The sequence below is a fragment of the Rousettus aegyptiacus genome, unplaced genomic scaffold, assembly GCF_014176215.1.
Source record: "Rousettus aegyptiacus isolate mRouAeg1 unplaced genomic scaffold, mRouAeg1.p scaffold_m13_p_17, whole genome shotgun sequence".
Classification (NCBI taxonomy): domain Eukaryota; kingdom Metazoa; phylum Chordata; class Mammalia; order Chiroptera; family Pteropodidae; genus Rousettus; species Rousettus aegyptiacus.
The window spans coordinates 18,762,908-18,778,725 of NW_023416292.1; the positions used below are offsets into that span (position 1 = coordinate 18,762,908).

The 15,818-nt window shown below is 39.7% G+C and overlaps 1 protein-coding gene across 4 annotated transcripts in view; it reads left to right on the forward strand.

The window, feature by feature from the left end:
* RC3H1 (ring finger and CCCH-type domains 1) overlaps positions 1 to 15,818 on the forward strand; it is a 61,638-nt gene that overhangs the window by 37,259 nt on the left and 8,561 nt on the right. For 3 of the 4 annotated variants that reach the window (XM_036234606.1, XM_036234604.1, XM_016155884.2), the window contains exons 8-18: positions 183 to 301; positions 1,674 to 1,786; positions 4,324 to 4,605; positions 4,916 to 5,109; positions 7,318 to 7,682; positions 8,101 to 8,268; positions 11,680 to 11,832; positions 13,175 to 13,388; positions 13,846 to 13,936; positions 14,057 to 14,189; positions 14,968 to 15,138. In XM_036234606.1, the coding sequence (XP_036090499.1) occupies positions 183 to 301; positions 1,674 to 1,786; positions 4,324 to 4,605; positions 4,916 to 5,109; positions 7,318 to 7,682; positions 8,101 to 8,268; positions 11,680 to 11,832; positions 13,175 to 13,388; positions 13,846 to 13,936; positions 14,057 to 14,189; positions 14,968 to 15,138 (2,003 nt within the window). The remainder of the gene's footprint in view (positions 1 to 182; positions 302 to 1,673; positions 1,787 to 4,323; positions 4,606 to 4,915; positions 5,110 to 7,317; positions 7,683 to 8,100; positions 8,269 to 11,679; positions 11,833 to 13,174; positions 13,389 to 13,845; positions 13,937 to 14,056; positions 14,190 to 14,967; positions 15,139 to 15,818) is intronic. The other variant, XM_036234607.1, reaches the window with a different exon arrangement.

The window sequence follows — 15,818 nt, forward strand, 5'->3', positions numbered from 1 at the left end:
GTTTTTTTAATTTGCAACCCCAGCTCTAAAAGGTTATATCTATTTCTTTAAAACGATGTGTAGATGAATAAGCTTTTACCTGCAAAGCTGTACGAAGCGTAGCTTGACAGCTCCTTCGTTAAGTTATGTTGAGCAAAACATGGAATAACATAATTTAAAAAGTTTATTTATTTGCCTTGTAGATGCTCCTCCTCCTACTTGGGAACAGCTAGAAAACGGGCTGGTTGCTGTGCGAACGGTGGTCCATGGACTGGTAGATTATATCCAGAACCACAGCAAGAAAGGAGCAGATCAACAGCAGGTAAGAAGCTTGAAACATAGACATGATGATGTTCCAGACACAAGCGAAGCCAACAAGAATACATAAGTGTTTTGAGACTATAAAAACTGTAAATTAGTTTAGCCTGGTTTGCATCTGGCTTCCTCGATTAGCCTAATAATTTTATCTGACGGCATTAAAAATAGATAATTCTTGGAGGTCTGATGTATGGAGTCACTTTTCATGTTGGTTGTAGCAACACTTGATTCTGGGTGAAGGCTTATTGCATTGAGATCATTTGGTTTCTGTTACATTTCTCTTTCACAATACATAGGCATCACTTTTTAGTGCTAATGCGACATCTTTTCAATACTGTTTGCACATTTATAAATGCTTTTTCTATATTAGTATTTCAGCATTTTTCATTCATAACGTCTGTTATGCCATTGGGCCAAATTTTTCTCAAATATTTTTAAATAGAACATATAGCTCATGTGGCTAGTTTTTAATTTTACTCTCAATAATTTATTTTGCTCTCAGAGTTTTTGTTAGGTTCACTAGGTCTTTTATTTTTCAGTAGTAAGCTTGAGAAATTAAAACTTTGTTATTAATTTATGTGGTTCAGGTAAATATTAACAGCTATCCTGAGTATAATAATGTCTATATGATTTTCCTTATCAGTCTAAGGATAGATCAGAACTTTATTTTATGATTCAGAAATAAATTAAAATCTATTTTTAACTCCCTATTCCATTAGACATCATGAAGAATAACAAAAATAAGATTAACCTTTAAGTTTGCCTGTAAGTGATAAAATACATTTCATTTCATTTAGCTTAGTATTGTGTTGGTTGTGTTTGATGTTGCATTAACTCCCCAATCCATCATCCTGCTTTATCCCTGAGTTGTAAATAACAAGCTCCATTTGTACCTTTGGAGATGTATTAAGTCCTTCATATAGTTTTCTTGTCAGGAATTGCTTACAGAATGTACTTCAGTTCTAGGCCTTATTGTAGGTTTGTCATATGTTACAAGGAAACATAATTACAAGTATAACTATACTAAACATTGTTGAAAACAAATATTAGAAGACAGTTTAAACATTTGAAAGTCTTAAACTCCAGTGGTTTTTCCATTATAAAACCTGAAAAGAAAATTAGAGCCCTCAGGAGATGTAATCAAGAATTTATGTGATGGTGCATGTTTGAGAACATATCAGAAAAATCAAGACTACGTTTTTATAATTTATTTTTGAACTCTCTGTGGCAGGGTGAACTTCTAGCATTCTTGCCCTGGGCAGTCTAGATAAGTGTTAATCAGCCTGAATTGTTCATCTAGATTATCAGGATCCTAAAATAACAATGCAAAGTTTACATCTCTTTTTTTATGTGTAATGTTTTGATTTTGGTCTTAGCCTCCACAGCACAGCAAATATAAAACATACATGTGTCGTGATATGAAGCAGAGAGGAGGATGCCCTCGTGGGGCCAGCTGCACGTTTGCACACTCACAGGAGGAACTGGAAAAGTAAGTGTAAAAAGCCACGAGATTCAGCCTTCTAATGACTTGTTGTAGAATAAGGTAGAATTATTACGTAGAAATTGCTGCCATTGAGAAAATAGAAAAAGTAGATGCATTCTCTTTAGAAAGTAATACAGAATTTTTAAAAAGAAGACCGAAGCAGTTTCTTCAGCTTTCATTGCAGTGTTCCTAAAAATAGGACACCATTTATGATTAAATCTAGAAGTGAGTCATTCTCACAACCAAAAAAAATTAAAATTCTAATAACTTTCATTAGTTTTAACTAATTGAATAATGCATTTCCAATGGAAAACTTTGCCCTTTGCTCTTTTCAAGAAATTATTTTATTACCAGTTTCAATTTCACAGAATTTTTTTAAATTTCAAGGAACAGATAATTCTGATGATATTAAATTTTCCAGCACATAATAGAAAGAAAGGAATACTTACTAACTTTTTTATAAAGCCAGTTAATACTAAGTTTGACAAAGTCAGCACAATTAAACTGTGAATTTATTTCACATATTATTTTTAAATCCCAAATATAAACTTAGAAATCAGTAGTACATTAAAATAGGTACCATGACTAAGTGCAAAAGTAGCACAATATTAGTTATTATAGATTAGAGAAGAAATACCTAGTGATCATATCCATAGATGCCAAAAGGCATTTGAATAAAATTCAGTGTCCACGATAGATCAGAATCCCATAATAGAACAAAAATACTGTAGACACTTTATCAGCATGATAATTTTATCTTAAAAACCAACATGATGCTTAATTAGTAAAACGTTAGGTTCAGTCTCATGAAAGTCAAGAGTAAGGCAAATTTCTCTACTAGTAAGACTATTATTTAATCTTCCAGAAGTAGTAGCGAATATGTATAAACAAGAGAGTAAAATAGCCATAAAATTACTACATGGAACAACTCAAGTACTGGAAGCTAAAGAAATAAGGATTTAATAAGATGACAAATCAAAAAGTTAGTTTAAAAAATAAATTACTCATAGAAATTAAAAAGGGAAATATAACCAGTTAAAAAGTGAAATTAAAGATTGCTTTTGCATTAACAAAAAGATAAATCCCAAATAGTAAACTAATAAAAAATATTCAGGACCTGTATGAATCGAATCAGTAAATGGTGTAGGAACTGCCTAAGAGAAGAATTAAACAATGAAGAATACTATATTGAATAAGCTTGGGAGTAAGGGTTTATTGTCTCTTAAACAGTAAGTTCAGTGAAATCCCAATAGAATCTTCACATGAAGATTGTTTGTTAAGACCTAACAAAATCATTCAGGTGGCAGAATATGTGCAGATAGCAGGAAAATTCTGACAAAAATCTTAAGCACGGATTAGGCTAATAACTATTAATCTGTATTTTGAGCTAAAATGAATATAAAGACTATTATAGTATTGCATAGGAATGGATAGATTGGCGAAATGCAGTAGAAAACCTAGAAAGAGTTCCAGATACATGTAGGAATGTCTGCTAAAGGTGACATTTCACATCAGTAATGAAAATGGCGACGAAATAACTGCTATTCGTTTGGAAAACAATTAGAGCTGCATTCTTAACGTTATACCAAAATTATGAATGTATCAGAGCTAAAAGAAAGAAACCATAGAGTACTTAGACATTTTTGTTGTTGTTACATAACCTTACAGTGGGAAAGCATTTTTAAAGAATGACAACCCAGCATCCATAAAGGAGAATAAAGTTGATAAATTTGATTACATAAAAATTAAAAACTAAGATATGGCTTAAATACCACAATTAACAACAGCAACAAAAGACTAGTGGGGAAACGATGTACGGAGAGCTGATATCCCTAAGATACAGTGAACCCTTACAAATCTGTAAGAGAAGAACCAGGAGATGTACGAGTCATGAACATAAACGGGCAGTTCGTAGAACACTAATCACTGATAAATGTGTGAAACTGTGTTCGACTTCACTAATTGTTAAATAATGCAAATGAAAACAAAACTTGATATTTTTGAATTATCAGTTAACAAAGACTGATACTAGCCAGAATTTGATGAGATACTAAAAAAAGACATTTCTTATTCAGTAGGAGAGAGAACAGTTTTGGGGCATTTAAACAGTAATTTTTTTTCTCAGTGCACACTGGCTTTTTGTTTTATTCTTAATTTATAGTATAGGCTCATTGTATTCCAAGGCATTTGAGGGAAAGCCGAAGTAAAATATTTCAGAAACTGTCTTCTAAAGATGTTTTACCGCCTCCTTCAAAAAGTTATATAAATACAAATTTTAACAAAAGTAATTTATAGTTATTAATAAGATATTAATAAGTATGATTTGTAATGTTGTGAGTAATTTTATAGTCAATATGTCTTGCTTAAGACTTTATAGAATATATGTATATACACCCGCACATACATGCACATTCTCAAGGTGATAGCTAAAGCCAAGGTTTAAAGAGAATTTCTAGAAGGTAATGTACTTGGAATCTTTAACTTTTGTATCTGTTTCTTAAATACATTTTAGTTTTTGATGCGTGCCTTTGCTTTTTATATAGATTTCGTAAAATGAACAAACGCCTGGTTCCCAGAAGACCCCTGAGTGCCTCTTTGGGTCAGCTTAACGAAGTAGGCCTGCCTTCTCCGTCTGTCCTTCCGGATGAAGGCGCCGTGGACCTGCCAAGCAGAAAAGCCCCTGCCCTGCCAAATGGCATCGTGTCAGCAGGGAGCACAGTGACACAGCTGATTCCGCGGGGGACAGACCCCAGCTACGATTCCAGCCTGAAACCAGGGAAGATGGACCATCTGAGCAGCAGCGCCCCCGGCTCTCCTCCTGACCTGTACGCTGCTGGTTCTAGCTTCTATCTTAAATTCTCTTTTTTATAAACATAGAGGAAGGAAAGAATAATTGATGGGTTTTTTAAACTCATTTTTTGGCCATTTGTTGTTTCTATTTCTTGTGTTGGTGATTTTTAAGATAAAATTAACATAGGTGAAATAAAATCAAAGTTTGCAAATTTTGTAGAAGAGATGGTATTGGAAGAAGTCGGTTTCCCAAATTTTGGCAATTCTTATTTACATTTAACAAGTTAAGTACATTAGAAATGTTTCGAGATCTTACGTTTGACTTGCAGAATCTTCTTCCCCTAGGCTGGAGTCTGTCCCCAAGAGTATTTCCGCCTTATCTGTGAATCCACACCCCGTTCCCCCGAGGGGGCCAGCGGACCTGCCTCCCGTACCTGTCCCCAAGCGGGGCTCCCAGCTGTACCCAGCCCCGCAGGCGGACGTGTACTACCCGGATCCCCGAGGGGCGCCGCCATTCGAACCAGCCCCTTACCAACAAGGTAACGCTCCTCCGTTGATTTCTCTCACTTTTCTCAGGAGTTCTGAGGACGATTGCAAATGAGAGCGATCACAGTCACAGGAGTCTCCTTAATAGATTTATTTTAATATTTTGGAAAAAAACAATTTTATGATCAATGAAATAGTATGACATAAATGAGGTAGCAAAGCTATAAAATAAAATTCCCCTAACTACTAAAAGCACTTAATATATTAAATATGTTCGCATATTTATGGAAATAAGAAGTCACCCAAGTAGACAGGGGAAGCTTGCTGACTAAGGCAGTATATATTTCCCTGACAAACATTTTCTTCAAGCATGGAAAAAGAATTTAATATTACAGTAGGTATAAATTTGCACAGTCTGTTTTTCTTCCTATCAGTTACCACCTAATATTTTTCTGCACCCTGTAAGATATATGAAAAATGCAGCATACGCACCCGTGGAGAGTTCGTAGTGTAGAGTCAGTATCGGCAAAGACCGGAAGACCATGTGGCATTGTGCATCCAGGCACACCGTGGCGGTGGCATGGGTTCGGTCCTGGCCACCGTAGTGAAGCGGGTCACACACATTTTTTTCTTCCCAGTATATGTGTAAAAATCACATTTATACTGTTGTCTGTTGATGTGTGCACTAGCATTATTTCTAAAACATACTATACCTACCTTAATTTAAAAGATGATTTAAAAATTATCTTTAAAAAGTGCTCACTATCATCTGAGCCTGTTGGAAAAGTGGTAGCAGTAGACATGCTCAGTGGAGGGTGGCCACAGGCCTTCCGGTTTGTATAAAATGCCATTGCCTATGAAACGCAGCAAAGCAAAGTACAACGAAATGAGATGCGCCTGTTTGTATCTGTGTTCATTTGTAGTTAATGGTGAGATGGAAACTAACTGCAAGACTCAGGGGAGGTCACTGAGAACTTAAGGAATTAAAAAGAGTGTGGAAGAATGCCTTAAATAAAGGGTTTGAGAATAGAAAAAAAATTACTAGTGGATTGCAGAGATGAACGTCTAGAGTCAAGGAGTAGTAAGGAGACGATCGTTAATCCAGGTGTGAGTGTTGAGGTCTGGGTTAGCGTGGTGGGGAAGAAAAGGAGATTTTAGAGAACAGACAAATTTGAAACATTAGCCAGTATTAATGACAGTACGAGGTGTGGAGAATGAAGGAGAGATGGCTGAGGTTTCACATAAAGTTCACATGAGAAAAACAAGCACCTGCTTTTTTTAAACTAAAGCATCAGCTCTTTTTGTCAGAAACAGTGTAGTGCTATTAGTTTTTAAACAGGTGGATTAGAAGTGTTTTCCGTTTCCCTTTCCCAAGGCTGTCTTTTTTTTTTGTCTTAATTTTGAATCAGAAATGCTTTCTCTGCTTTCAAAAGAATAATTTATGGGCATGGCATTAACACATGTAAAACTATGATAAAAGTCAGTATATATCTTCCTTTTGACCATTATTACAGAAACAAAAAACAACTGCTTTTGTTGATGGGACCTCAGGTACAGTGTACGTGGTCCTCAGGTACAGTGTACGTGGTCAGGTGGGGTTCAGTATTCAGCTTTGGAGGTTCGCCGCGGGGGTTTAGGCCCCTGCAGAGGCGGCGGGCAGTGCTGGAAGCAAGGCTTAAGCGGGGCCCAGCAGTGAGTCCCAGAACTGGCCGCCAGAAGACCCTGTCACAGCGAAGCAGCAGCAGAAATGGGAACTTGTGTCCTGGCCGCGAGCGCCAGCATCCCGTCCCTTGGGGCAGCAGTCTGGGGCGCGGGGAGCTGCGGCCATGACACTCGTCTCAGGAACCGTGGAACGGCGCGCAGCTGCGGGGCCCGCCCCCGCAGAAAGGGTCTTTGCGTGCCATGCCACCGTCTTGCCAGGTAGCTCGATTTCACGTTCAGAACTCACGCAGCGAGTGAGCTGTGAGTTTCAGGGAAATGTAGTTTTTTGCTTTCCAATGTCTGCACCAGAAAGACTGTCCAACAATTGAGAGAGCCACTCTACTACTGTAAATTATAAATAGATTCGTTTTTTCATTGACTTTTAAGGGTGATTTTTACATGTTACTTTTCATAAAGCTGACCCGACTACATAAGCAGAGGGGGAAACATCTAAAGAAATGAGTGGATCGTTAATTATTTAGTGTCGAAATGTTTGAAAAGGAAAAGTCTTACACAGAAAAATGCATTGGCTCACCGCCGCGGGTCCTCTCGTCACACAGGTGTGTACTACACTCCGCAACCGCAGTGTGTGTCCCGCTTTGTCCGACCTCCACCGTCTGCTCCCGACCCGGGTCCTCCCTACTTGGATCATTACCCGCCCTACCTCCAGGACCGCGTCGTCAGCTCTCAGTACGGCACGCAGCCGCAGCAGTACCCACCCATGTACCCGCCGCACTACGATGGCCGGCGCGTGTACCCCGCTCCCCCGAGAGAGGAGCTCTTCCGAGAGAGTCTCATACCCATTGAGATTCCACCTGCGGCAGTCCCGCCCTACGTGCCGGAATCCAGAGAACGATACCAGCAGATGGAGGGCTACTATCCAGTGGCCCCTCATCCAACTCAGATCAGACCTTCGTACATCAGAGTATGCGGGGTTTTTTCTTATTACGTAGATTTAACTTGATTGTTGCTTGCAGAAAGCTTCCACTTGTTCATAATTTGAATAGGCTTGGGTTTTGTTTTTTTTTTCCGAATTAAACTATTAAAAAATTTCCCAATCCCCTCTCACAAATAACCCTTCTTAGCTTCTCAATGTTAGATGGCTTTATTAACATTTTTAGATCTATTTGGAAATTATGGTCTCTGGCCAAGAAAACAAAACTTAAATTTAACTCTTTGGGAAATCCTGAGAGTTTTTTGGGGGGGGGGGTTATTTGTTTTGTTTTCCTTTGTTTTATTAAGTCTTGGTATCTGCAAATGTTAAGATGAGTATACAAGCCGCTGCTTATATGAAATACTTACTGAAATTCGTTTTCAGATTTTGCTCATCTTTGCATTTTCAGGAGCCTCCTTATGGCCGGCTTCCTCCCCCACCCCAGCCCCATCCTAGTCTAGACGAGCTGCATCGAAGACGGAAGGAGATAATGGCCCAGCTCGAGGAGAGGAAAGTGATCTCGCCGCCTCCCTTTGCGCCTTCACCGACCTTGCCCCCTACCTTCCATCAAGAGGAAGTGAGTACTTCATTTTTAGTCTCCGTTATCGATTTGTCCTATATTTTCTTCCAAACCATTTATTATTTCGTTTCCCATTTGGATCTGCAGTCTGTCTGGAATGATTTTTGTTCTGTGTATTAGGAGTTGAGAAGGATTTTCCCCCCACGGATATCTCATTGACCCAGCACCGTTTAATGAAAAGACCATCCTTTCCCCAGTGCCCTGCAGTCCCCTTGATCATAATCAGGTCACCTTTGTCATGATCAGGTGACCGTATATGTTTCTGGTCTCTATTCTCTTTCATTGAGCTATTTTTTTGTCTTTCTGCCAACTGCATTGTCACAGTGTAGTTTTATAAAAGTCTTGATATGTGGAGATGCATGTTTTTCAGTTGTACCTTTGCTTTTCTTGGCCCTTGGAATTTCTAGACACATTTAGAATCAGCATTTTGTTGTCTACCAAAACATCTGCTGCGGTTTCTGTTAAGATCACATTGAATCTCTGGATCTGTGCTGTCTGGTATAGTGGCCACTAGCTACCTGAGGCTGCTGAGCGCTTATAATGAGGCTAGTCCAAAATCAGGTGTGCTGTGAGCATGAAGTACACACTGGACCTGAAGATTTAGAACCCCCAAAGTAAAATATTTCATTAATATATCTGTTAATTACATATTAAAGTGATATTACTTTGGGTGTATTAGGTTTAAAAATATGTCTTATTAAAATTTTACCTGTTTTTTTTAACATGGCTATTAGAAAGTTTTAGATTACATGCGTGGTCTCATTGTGAGACAGTGTTGCTTAGATCCCTCTGGGGAGAAGTGACATTTTTCCAATACTGAGCCTCCAGGAACATGGTATATCATCCACCAATTTGGATCTTCTTTAGTTTCTCTCAGTAATGTCACATGTCACAGTTTTCAGTGTCTTGCACATCTTTCATTAAACTTATTCCTAGATAACATGTTTATTGAAGCTAAATGCAATCCTTTTTGAAATTTTGTTTTCTTTGTTATTAATATAGATAGAATAGATTTTTGTGTTCCGAACTTTATATTCAGCAGCCTTGCTAAATGCAGAAAATTTATTAATGGATTCCTTTGGATTTTCTGTGCACAGTCATGTCCTCTATCAATAATGACCATATTGCTTTTTTCTTTTCCATCTTTGTCTCTTTTTTTTCTCTTGTGCTAGCTAGGCCTCCAGTATAATGCTGAATAAAAGGGGTGAAGTATTCTTGACTTATTTACAGTCTTTCAGTGAATGGCTCTTTTAATTATTCACCATTTTGACATTTACTCTGAGTTTCTTTGTAGGTGATTTTTATCAAATTAATGAAATTCTCCTCTCCATTTTAGACTATTTTTATAAGTAAGATATGTCAAAAATTTATTTCAGTAATGAAGAAAATAGCAGGATGGTAAAGTTGATTCAGAGAATAGTAGCTATGAAAAGAAGAGAAAAAAGAACACTGAAATAAAGTTGCTAGAATAAATGGGCTAATGTATTTATTACAGGGCAATAAACCGTAATTTCGGGGGTTACCTTCATTCTGTTCCTACAAACTGTTAATAGCTATGAACGAGTGTTGTTTATCTTTTTAATGCCTGGCTATTAAGAAACTTTAGGATTATTTTAGTTACTGACATACAGACCTATACACAGTTGACCTTTGAACATCACGGGGGTTAGAGCTGCCAACCCCCACACAGTCGGACTTCCCGGTCTAACTTCTGACTCCTTAAAAACTTAGGTACTGTACAGTTGTCCCTCCGTACCTGCAAGGGTCGTCGGTTCTAGCATCCCGTCCATCCCCGGATTTACAGATGCTCAGGTCCCTTATGTAGACAGCGTACGTGGAACCATGCATGCACTCAGCCCTCCGCATCCATGGGTTCCCACATCTGGATTGAAAATACGGTTTCGCTCGGCATTTGATTGAATCCACAGATGTGAAACCTGGGGATACAGGGCCAACTGCACATTTACCGAAAAATGACTGCACGAGTGGACCCGCGCAGTGCAAACCCGTGGTGTGCATGGTCCTCGGTGTTTAAACTGCCGTTCCGATTATCAGCACCGTACATATAGTTGTATTAAATTTATACTTTATAAAAGTACGTGACAGAAGTTTCTCCAAAATCACATTTCCTGTATTATGGCAGTTTATTACATATTTCAATTCTCCTGTGCATAAACTAACATTTTTAATAGGCTCATTTAGTAATATATCGTGAGGTTTTGTGTGTGTTTTGTATTTTTGTTGTTTTTTGTTTTCACTTAACAACCAGTTATCCTGCATGTCTTTCTGTGTCAGTATTTAACTTTATTTTTTTTAACAGCTGCAGAATGGTCAGGGGAAAAAAGCACTTGTTAGTAGGTCATGTCTTTAAAAAGCTAGCTGTTCTACATGAAGTTTGTAAGTGGAGGAGAGATCAAAAAGGAGATGGAATTTTAAAAATAAAGGTGGATCCCCTCCCCCCCAAAAATGAAAGAGGTTACAAACAATGGAAACAGGAGTTGTGGCTGTAAATGAGTGACGATTTGTGAACAGCAGACCCTCTGTCAGTGCAGGAGACCGATAACGATGACTCAGAAAAAAGATGCGTTTTAGGTAGTGGGGGGGCACGGAGCCGCTTACGTGCGCCAGTAGCCCCCGGGGTACCAGTGTGTCAGTGCGTGTATCTGTGACAAAGCGAAAGCGCCGTTGAAGTTCTGGTTTGGCACTGCCCCGTGCTCGGGCAGCCTTGGGGAGGTCGCCTCCGGGAGGTCGCCTCCGCCGTCTCACGTGGACGTGGGGAACATACGAGATAGCGTGACCGAAGGCGCTTTGAAAACTGCAGAGCGTCCCCCAGACGTGAGTGTCGCGATTTTATTAGAAATACATCAGACCTAGAATAAGCGATTCTGTCATTATATAATTCCAGAACTATCTTGAAAATAAAATTGGGCATCTTATCCTTTTAACGTCATTGAATGAACCTAAGGACCAGAATTTGTTCAAGAAATGAATTATTGCTGTTAAAGAGATGGTCATCATGTGCTGTATAGAACAATCAAAATACGTTTTCGTGCTCTCTTACCTGGAATGTTACTGAAAGAGACATTGAGTGTGGTCCAGCAAAACTGGGCTCGGCACGTGTTGGCTAAGTGTCAGTTTCGTCTAATGAAGAAGGGGATGATCAGACCTCAAAAATCCTAGCTTGATTTCTTGAGCGATATTAAGAATCTTTTTTTTCAACCTTCTCGTTTTTTTGTTTGTTTGTTTGTTTTTTACCATCTACAAAAATCTTCTGTTGTGACACTTAGAAATCAGTTAACTTTCATCATGTTGCTTCAGCATGATCCTCAAAAATTCCTCTTTCTGTACTATTACTCAGAGACCCATTCCTATTTTTTCTTTTCTTTTCTTTTTTTTTCCCACCTGTAGTTTTTGGACGAAGACTTGAAAGTAGCTGGGAAATATAAAGGAAATGATTATAGCCAGTACTCTCCCTGGTCATGTGACACCATCGGCTCCTACATTGGAACCAAAGATGCAAAACCCAAAGATGCGGTGGCAGCAGGGAGTGTGGAAATGACGGTACGTGCAGGCACCAAGCCACGCTTAATGAAAGTCGGGTGAGCCAGGTAAACGGTCCCCCGTCATGGTACGTGCAGTCACCAAGCCACGCTTAATGAAAGTCGGGTGAGCCAGGTAAACGGTCCCCCGTCAGAGCGGAGACGCCAGCAACTGAGCTTCGCCGAAGAGTTTCAGGCCATACTCCGTACTAGGAGACTGAGTTATATTTAAACTATTTTATTGCTTGTTTCAGGTATAAATAATAATCTTTACTACTTATCTAAACAAAGAACATTCCTATTTCTCTGCAGCCGGCGGTTAACCTGACAGCTGTCCAGAACCAAAATTAAATTATTTCATATAATTAATCAAGAGCTTGGATTGCTCATCCAAATAACTTATAATTCTTTTACAACTGTGAAGTTTAAACAACAAAGTTGAATTTAGGGAACAATAGTATTTGAGTCAGGATTGTAGCTGCTTAACCTCAAGTGAGCTCTGGTATGCTGAATGTTATACTTATGCTATTTTGTTTTTTACGAAAAAATAATGTACCACCAGGGTGTCTAATACCCAAGCCTAAAATATGTCCCTATTTTATCTTAATTCTCAATTTTTAGAGAAATAAAACTTCACAAAAGTAGTTTAGTCTTCCTATATATACTTCCCTAATCTCAGTTTTTTACTTCTCTCCTTCCCTGGAGGTCACCTTGGTCCTAAACTGACAGTTTATCATGTTGTGGATAGATTTGCACTTCTCCAACTGTTTTATTTTGCATGTTTACAGACTTAATATATTATATACTTCAATTTGCATTTTCACCCAGCATTGTTTTTGAGATGTATATAAATTTTAACCTGTAGTTCAAGTTCATTCATTGTTAAGTGCTTTTATCAGGTACCATTGTATGACAGCTGATATCATACAGTAAATATATATATTATTTTTTATTTATTTTCCTGTTGGAACCTAAGGCTGTTTTTGATCTTTTACTGTTATGTACAATGAATTTTTTTGCATATGTCTCTGTACACATGGAAAAAAATTATGCTTTTTAAAAAGATAGGCATTATAATACAATATAAATACAAGACTACATTACATATAGTAAGGGTAACTCTTTGTCATGAAATTGTATTTCAATGCATGTAGGTACCGGATCATGATGTAAAATATGTTTCTTGTTGTGGGTGGGGACTGGTCAAGGTTGAAAAGCAACATTTTGTATGACAACCAAAGGCAATTAATGATCTTAGTCTCACCAGGAAGATCATTATACCCTTTTTTAACCTTATCACAGAGTAGAGGAAATCATGTTAGAGATCTAAATGTGGGCGGGTTTCTCATTTCGCTTATTCCCAGAATGTGGAGAGTAAAGGAATGCGAGACCAGCGAGCGGATCATCAGAGAAGAGCCACGGAAGCCAGTGACGACGACCTCATCCCGTTTGGAGACCGACCAACAGTCTCTCGGTTCGGTGCCATCTCTCGAACTTCCAAAACGATATATCAGGGTGCTGGCCCGATGCAGGCCATGGCGCCTCAGGGAGCTCCCACAAAATCTATTAACATTTCAGGTAAGCATCTCGGAGGTGAGCTCGTCTGGAAGGCCCATGCGCACGGCCCTTCGCACCGTCCCTGCTGCCCGCTCGCTGTCCGTGCTTCCTGTGCTCTTCCAAGGCAGTGATCCTCGGACTTTTCCGTGGAATTTCCCCTGTGGAAAGCAAATTGTAACTTAGGGAATTCTAGGGGTACAAACTAAAATGTCTGTCTGTATATGAAGATTGCCTGCGTTCTTAATAGCTTCATCACTTTTATTAAAATAATACATGCTTATTTTTAAAAAATTCAAAAAAAATTACAAAGACGGTGTCATTGGGGAGAAAACAAACATGGTTTCCCTGTCACCATTTTGGTGGACATCCTTCCAGATGGCCGTGGGTACAGTGTGCCTCTGCCTTTCGGGTTACAGCCGCCTGGGATCAGGTCTGTGGCTGCATGTGCTAGATGCGAGAGTCGCTTACCCTTTTACAGATTACAGTCCGTATGGAGCCCATGGCGGCTGGGGCGGGTCTCCGTACTCCCCTCATCAAAACCTACCTTCTCAGGGACACTTCAGCGAGAGGTACGAGCCGTTCTTTTACTTTTACAGACTGTTACAATCATCCAACTTGTCTTATTTTTCTGGTTAGTAAATTTTCTAAAAAATAAGAGTTTTAATTCTCCACTTTCTTTCTCACCAAAGGGAGAGAATATCCATGTCGGAAGTGGCCAGTCATGGAAAACCCCTTCCGTCTGCTGAAAGGGAGCAGCTCCGACTAGAATTGCAGCAGCTGAACCATCAGATTAGCCAACAGACCCAGCTACGTGGACTAGAGGTGCCAGCCTGTAGATATTTTTTTATTCTAGTTTTTTAAGTTTCTCCTTATAAGGAAGCCAGTAGTAGTTACGTTTTGGAACGTAGTCTGCTCGTGCTCTTACGAAAGCAGCAAGGTTCAGAAATAGGAAAAGCTACGTACTGTTCCCATTTTGTCACCTTTTACCATCGCATTATTTACATTGGCCCAGAACTTCTTGCTGATTCCTATCGAGGAAGGAAGGAGGGAGGGAGGGAGGGAGGGAGGGAGGGAGGGAGGGAGGGAGGGAGGGAGGAAGGAAGGAAGGAAGGGAATGCTATGTTTATGTCCGCCTTTTATTCATTTTTAAAGATTCTGACCTTTCACTCCGTAAAGCATCATTCCTCACACTGCTGATTCATGGCTTTCTGTCTTAGTTGAAATTCGTAGACCCATTTTCTGTCCCAAAAGAATAACAGTCAGCATCTTTCGGAAGCTTGCCACGTATTTGTCGCACTGTGGTTAAAGTCGTTGCCATCACTGAGGCTTCATAGAAATAAATTACAAGGGAAGAATGTACATTATAATTGACTTATCTAAGAGCATCGTACACCTAAGATTAAGTTACCGTTCACTAAGTTTAAGTCCCCCATTATTTTTCAAATGGTACTCAGAGAGATAGTACTCACAGTTGCATCATTTTTGTTACAAATACGTGAATGTTAAGCTGCTCAAGGCTGCGGTCTGGAATCGGGCCTGGTCGTTCTGCGCATGGTGCCAAATGTGTTGAGTTGTGTATATGCTTGGCTTTGTGCCCCAGGCTGTTAGTAACAGGCTGGTGTTGCAGAGGGAGGCGAACACCCTGGCAGGCCAGTCACAACCCCCACCGCCACCTCCAAAGTGGCCCGGAATGATCTCCAGTGAGCAGCTGAGCTTGGAACTGCACCAGGTGGAAAGAGAAATCGGCAAAAGAACCCGGGAGCTGGGCATGGTGAGTGCTCTGGTGGTTGTGGTTTTGGGGGGTGGGGAGGGCTGCGGAGTCACACCGCACACCTCACACCTCACCACCTCACACCTCACCACCTCACACCTCACGGCTCTGGAGTTCTGGAACCATCCAGGACTGCAGGGTCATCCCCCCAGGGCTCTTCAGTGGGTGATTAATATTTAAACGAGTCACATGAAGATGGGCCTCCTCTCTGTTTGATCATTCCTCTCTTCATTCCCTTTTGGTTTGAGTGTGTTGTCTTAGGATTCTGCGTGATGAAAAACATGTAGGGAGAACAGGGTAGTGAATTGGATGTTATTAAATTTCTGTGAAACGTACTGATTAGGGAAGTAGAGAGGGGTGGTGTTTATGATCTTGCCAGTGCCATCCCGTTAACTGAAGATATATTACCAAATGACATTCTCATTTTCATAGCCCTTAAGTTGTTGATGTTTTTTGTTAGGAATGAGATGCAGCCTGCACATTCTTTCCTGTGGACTTGTACCCATGGCTGTGCTTAGGGTTTGCTTCATAGCGCATGACATTCATTTCAGTAACCTGTGACACTTAAGGGAAGGGACTGGACCATTCCCCCGGGTTGTGTGAATTGACCTTTTTGTTGCCTAGTTTTCCCATCCTTTCTAAGCAAATAAATGAGGTGGTTTTTCTTTCAATAAGTGTAT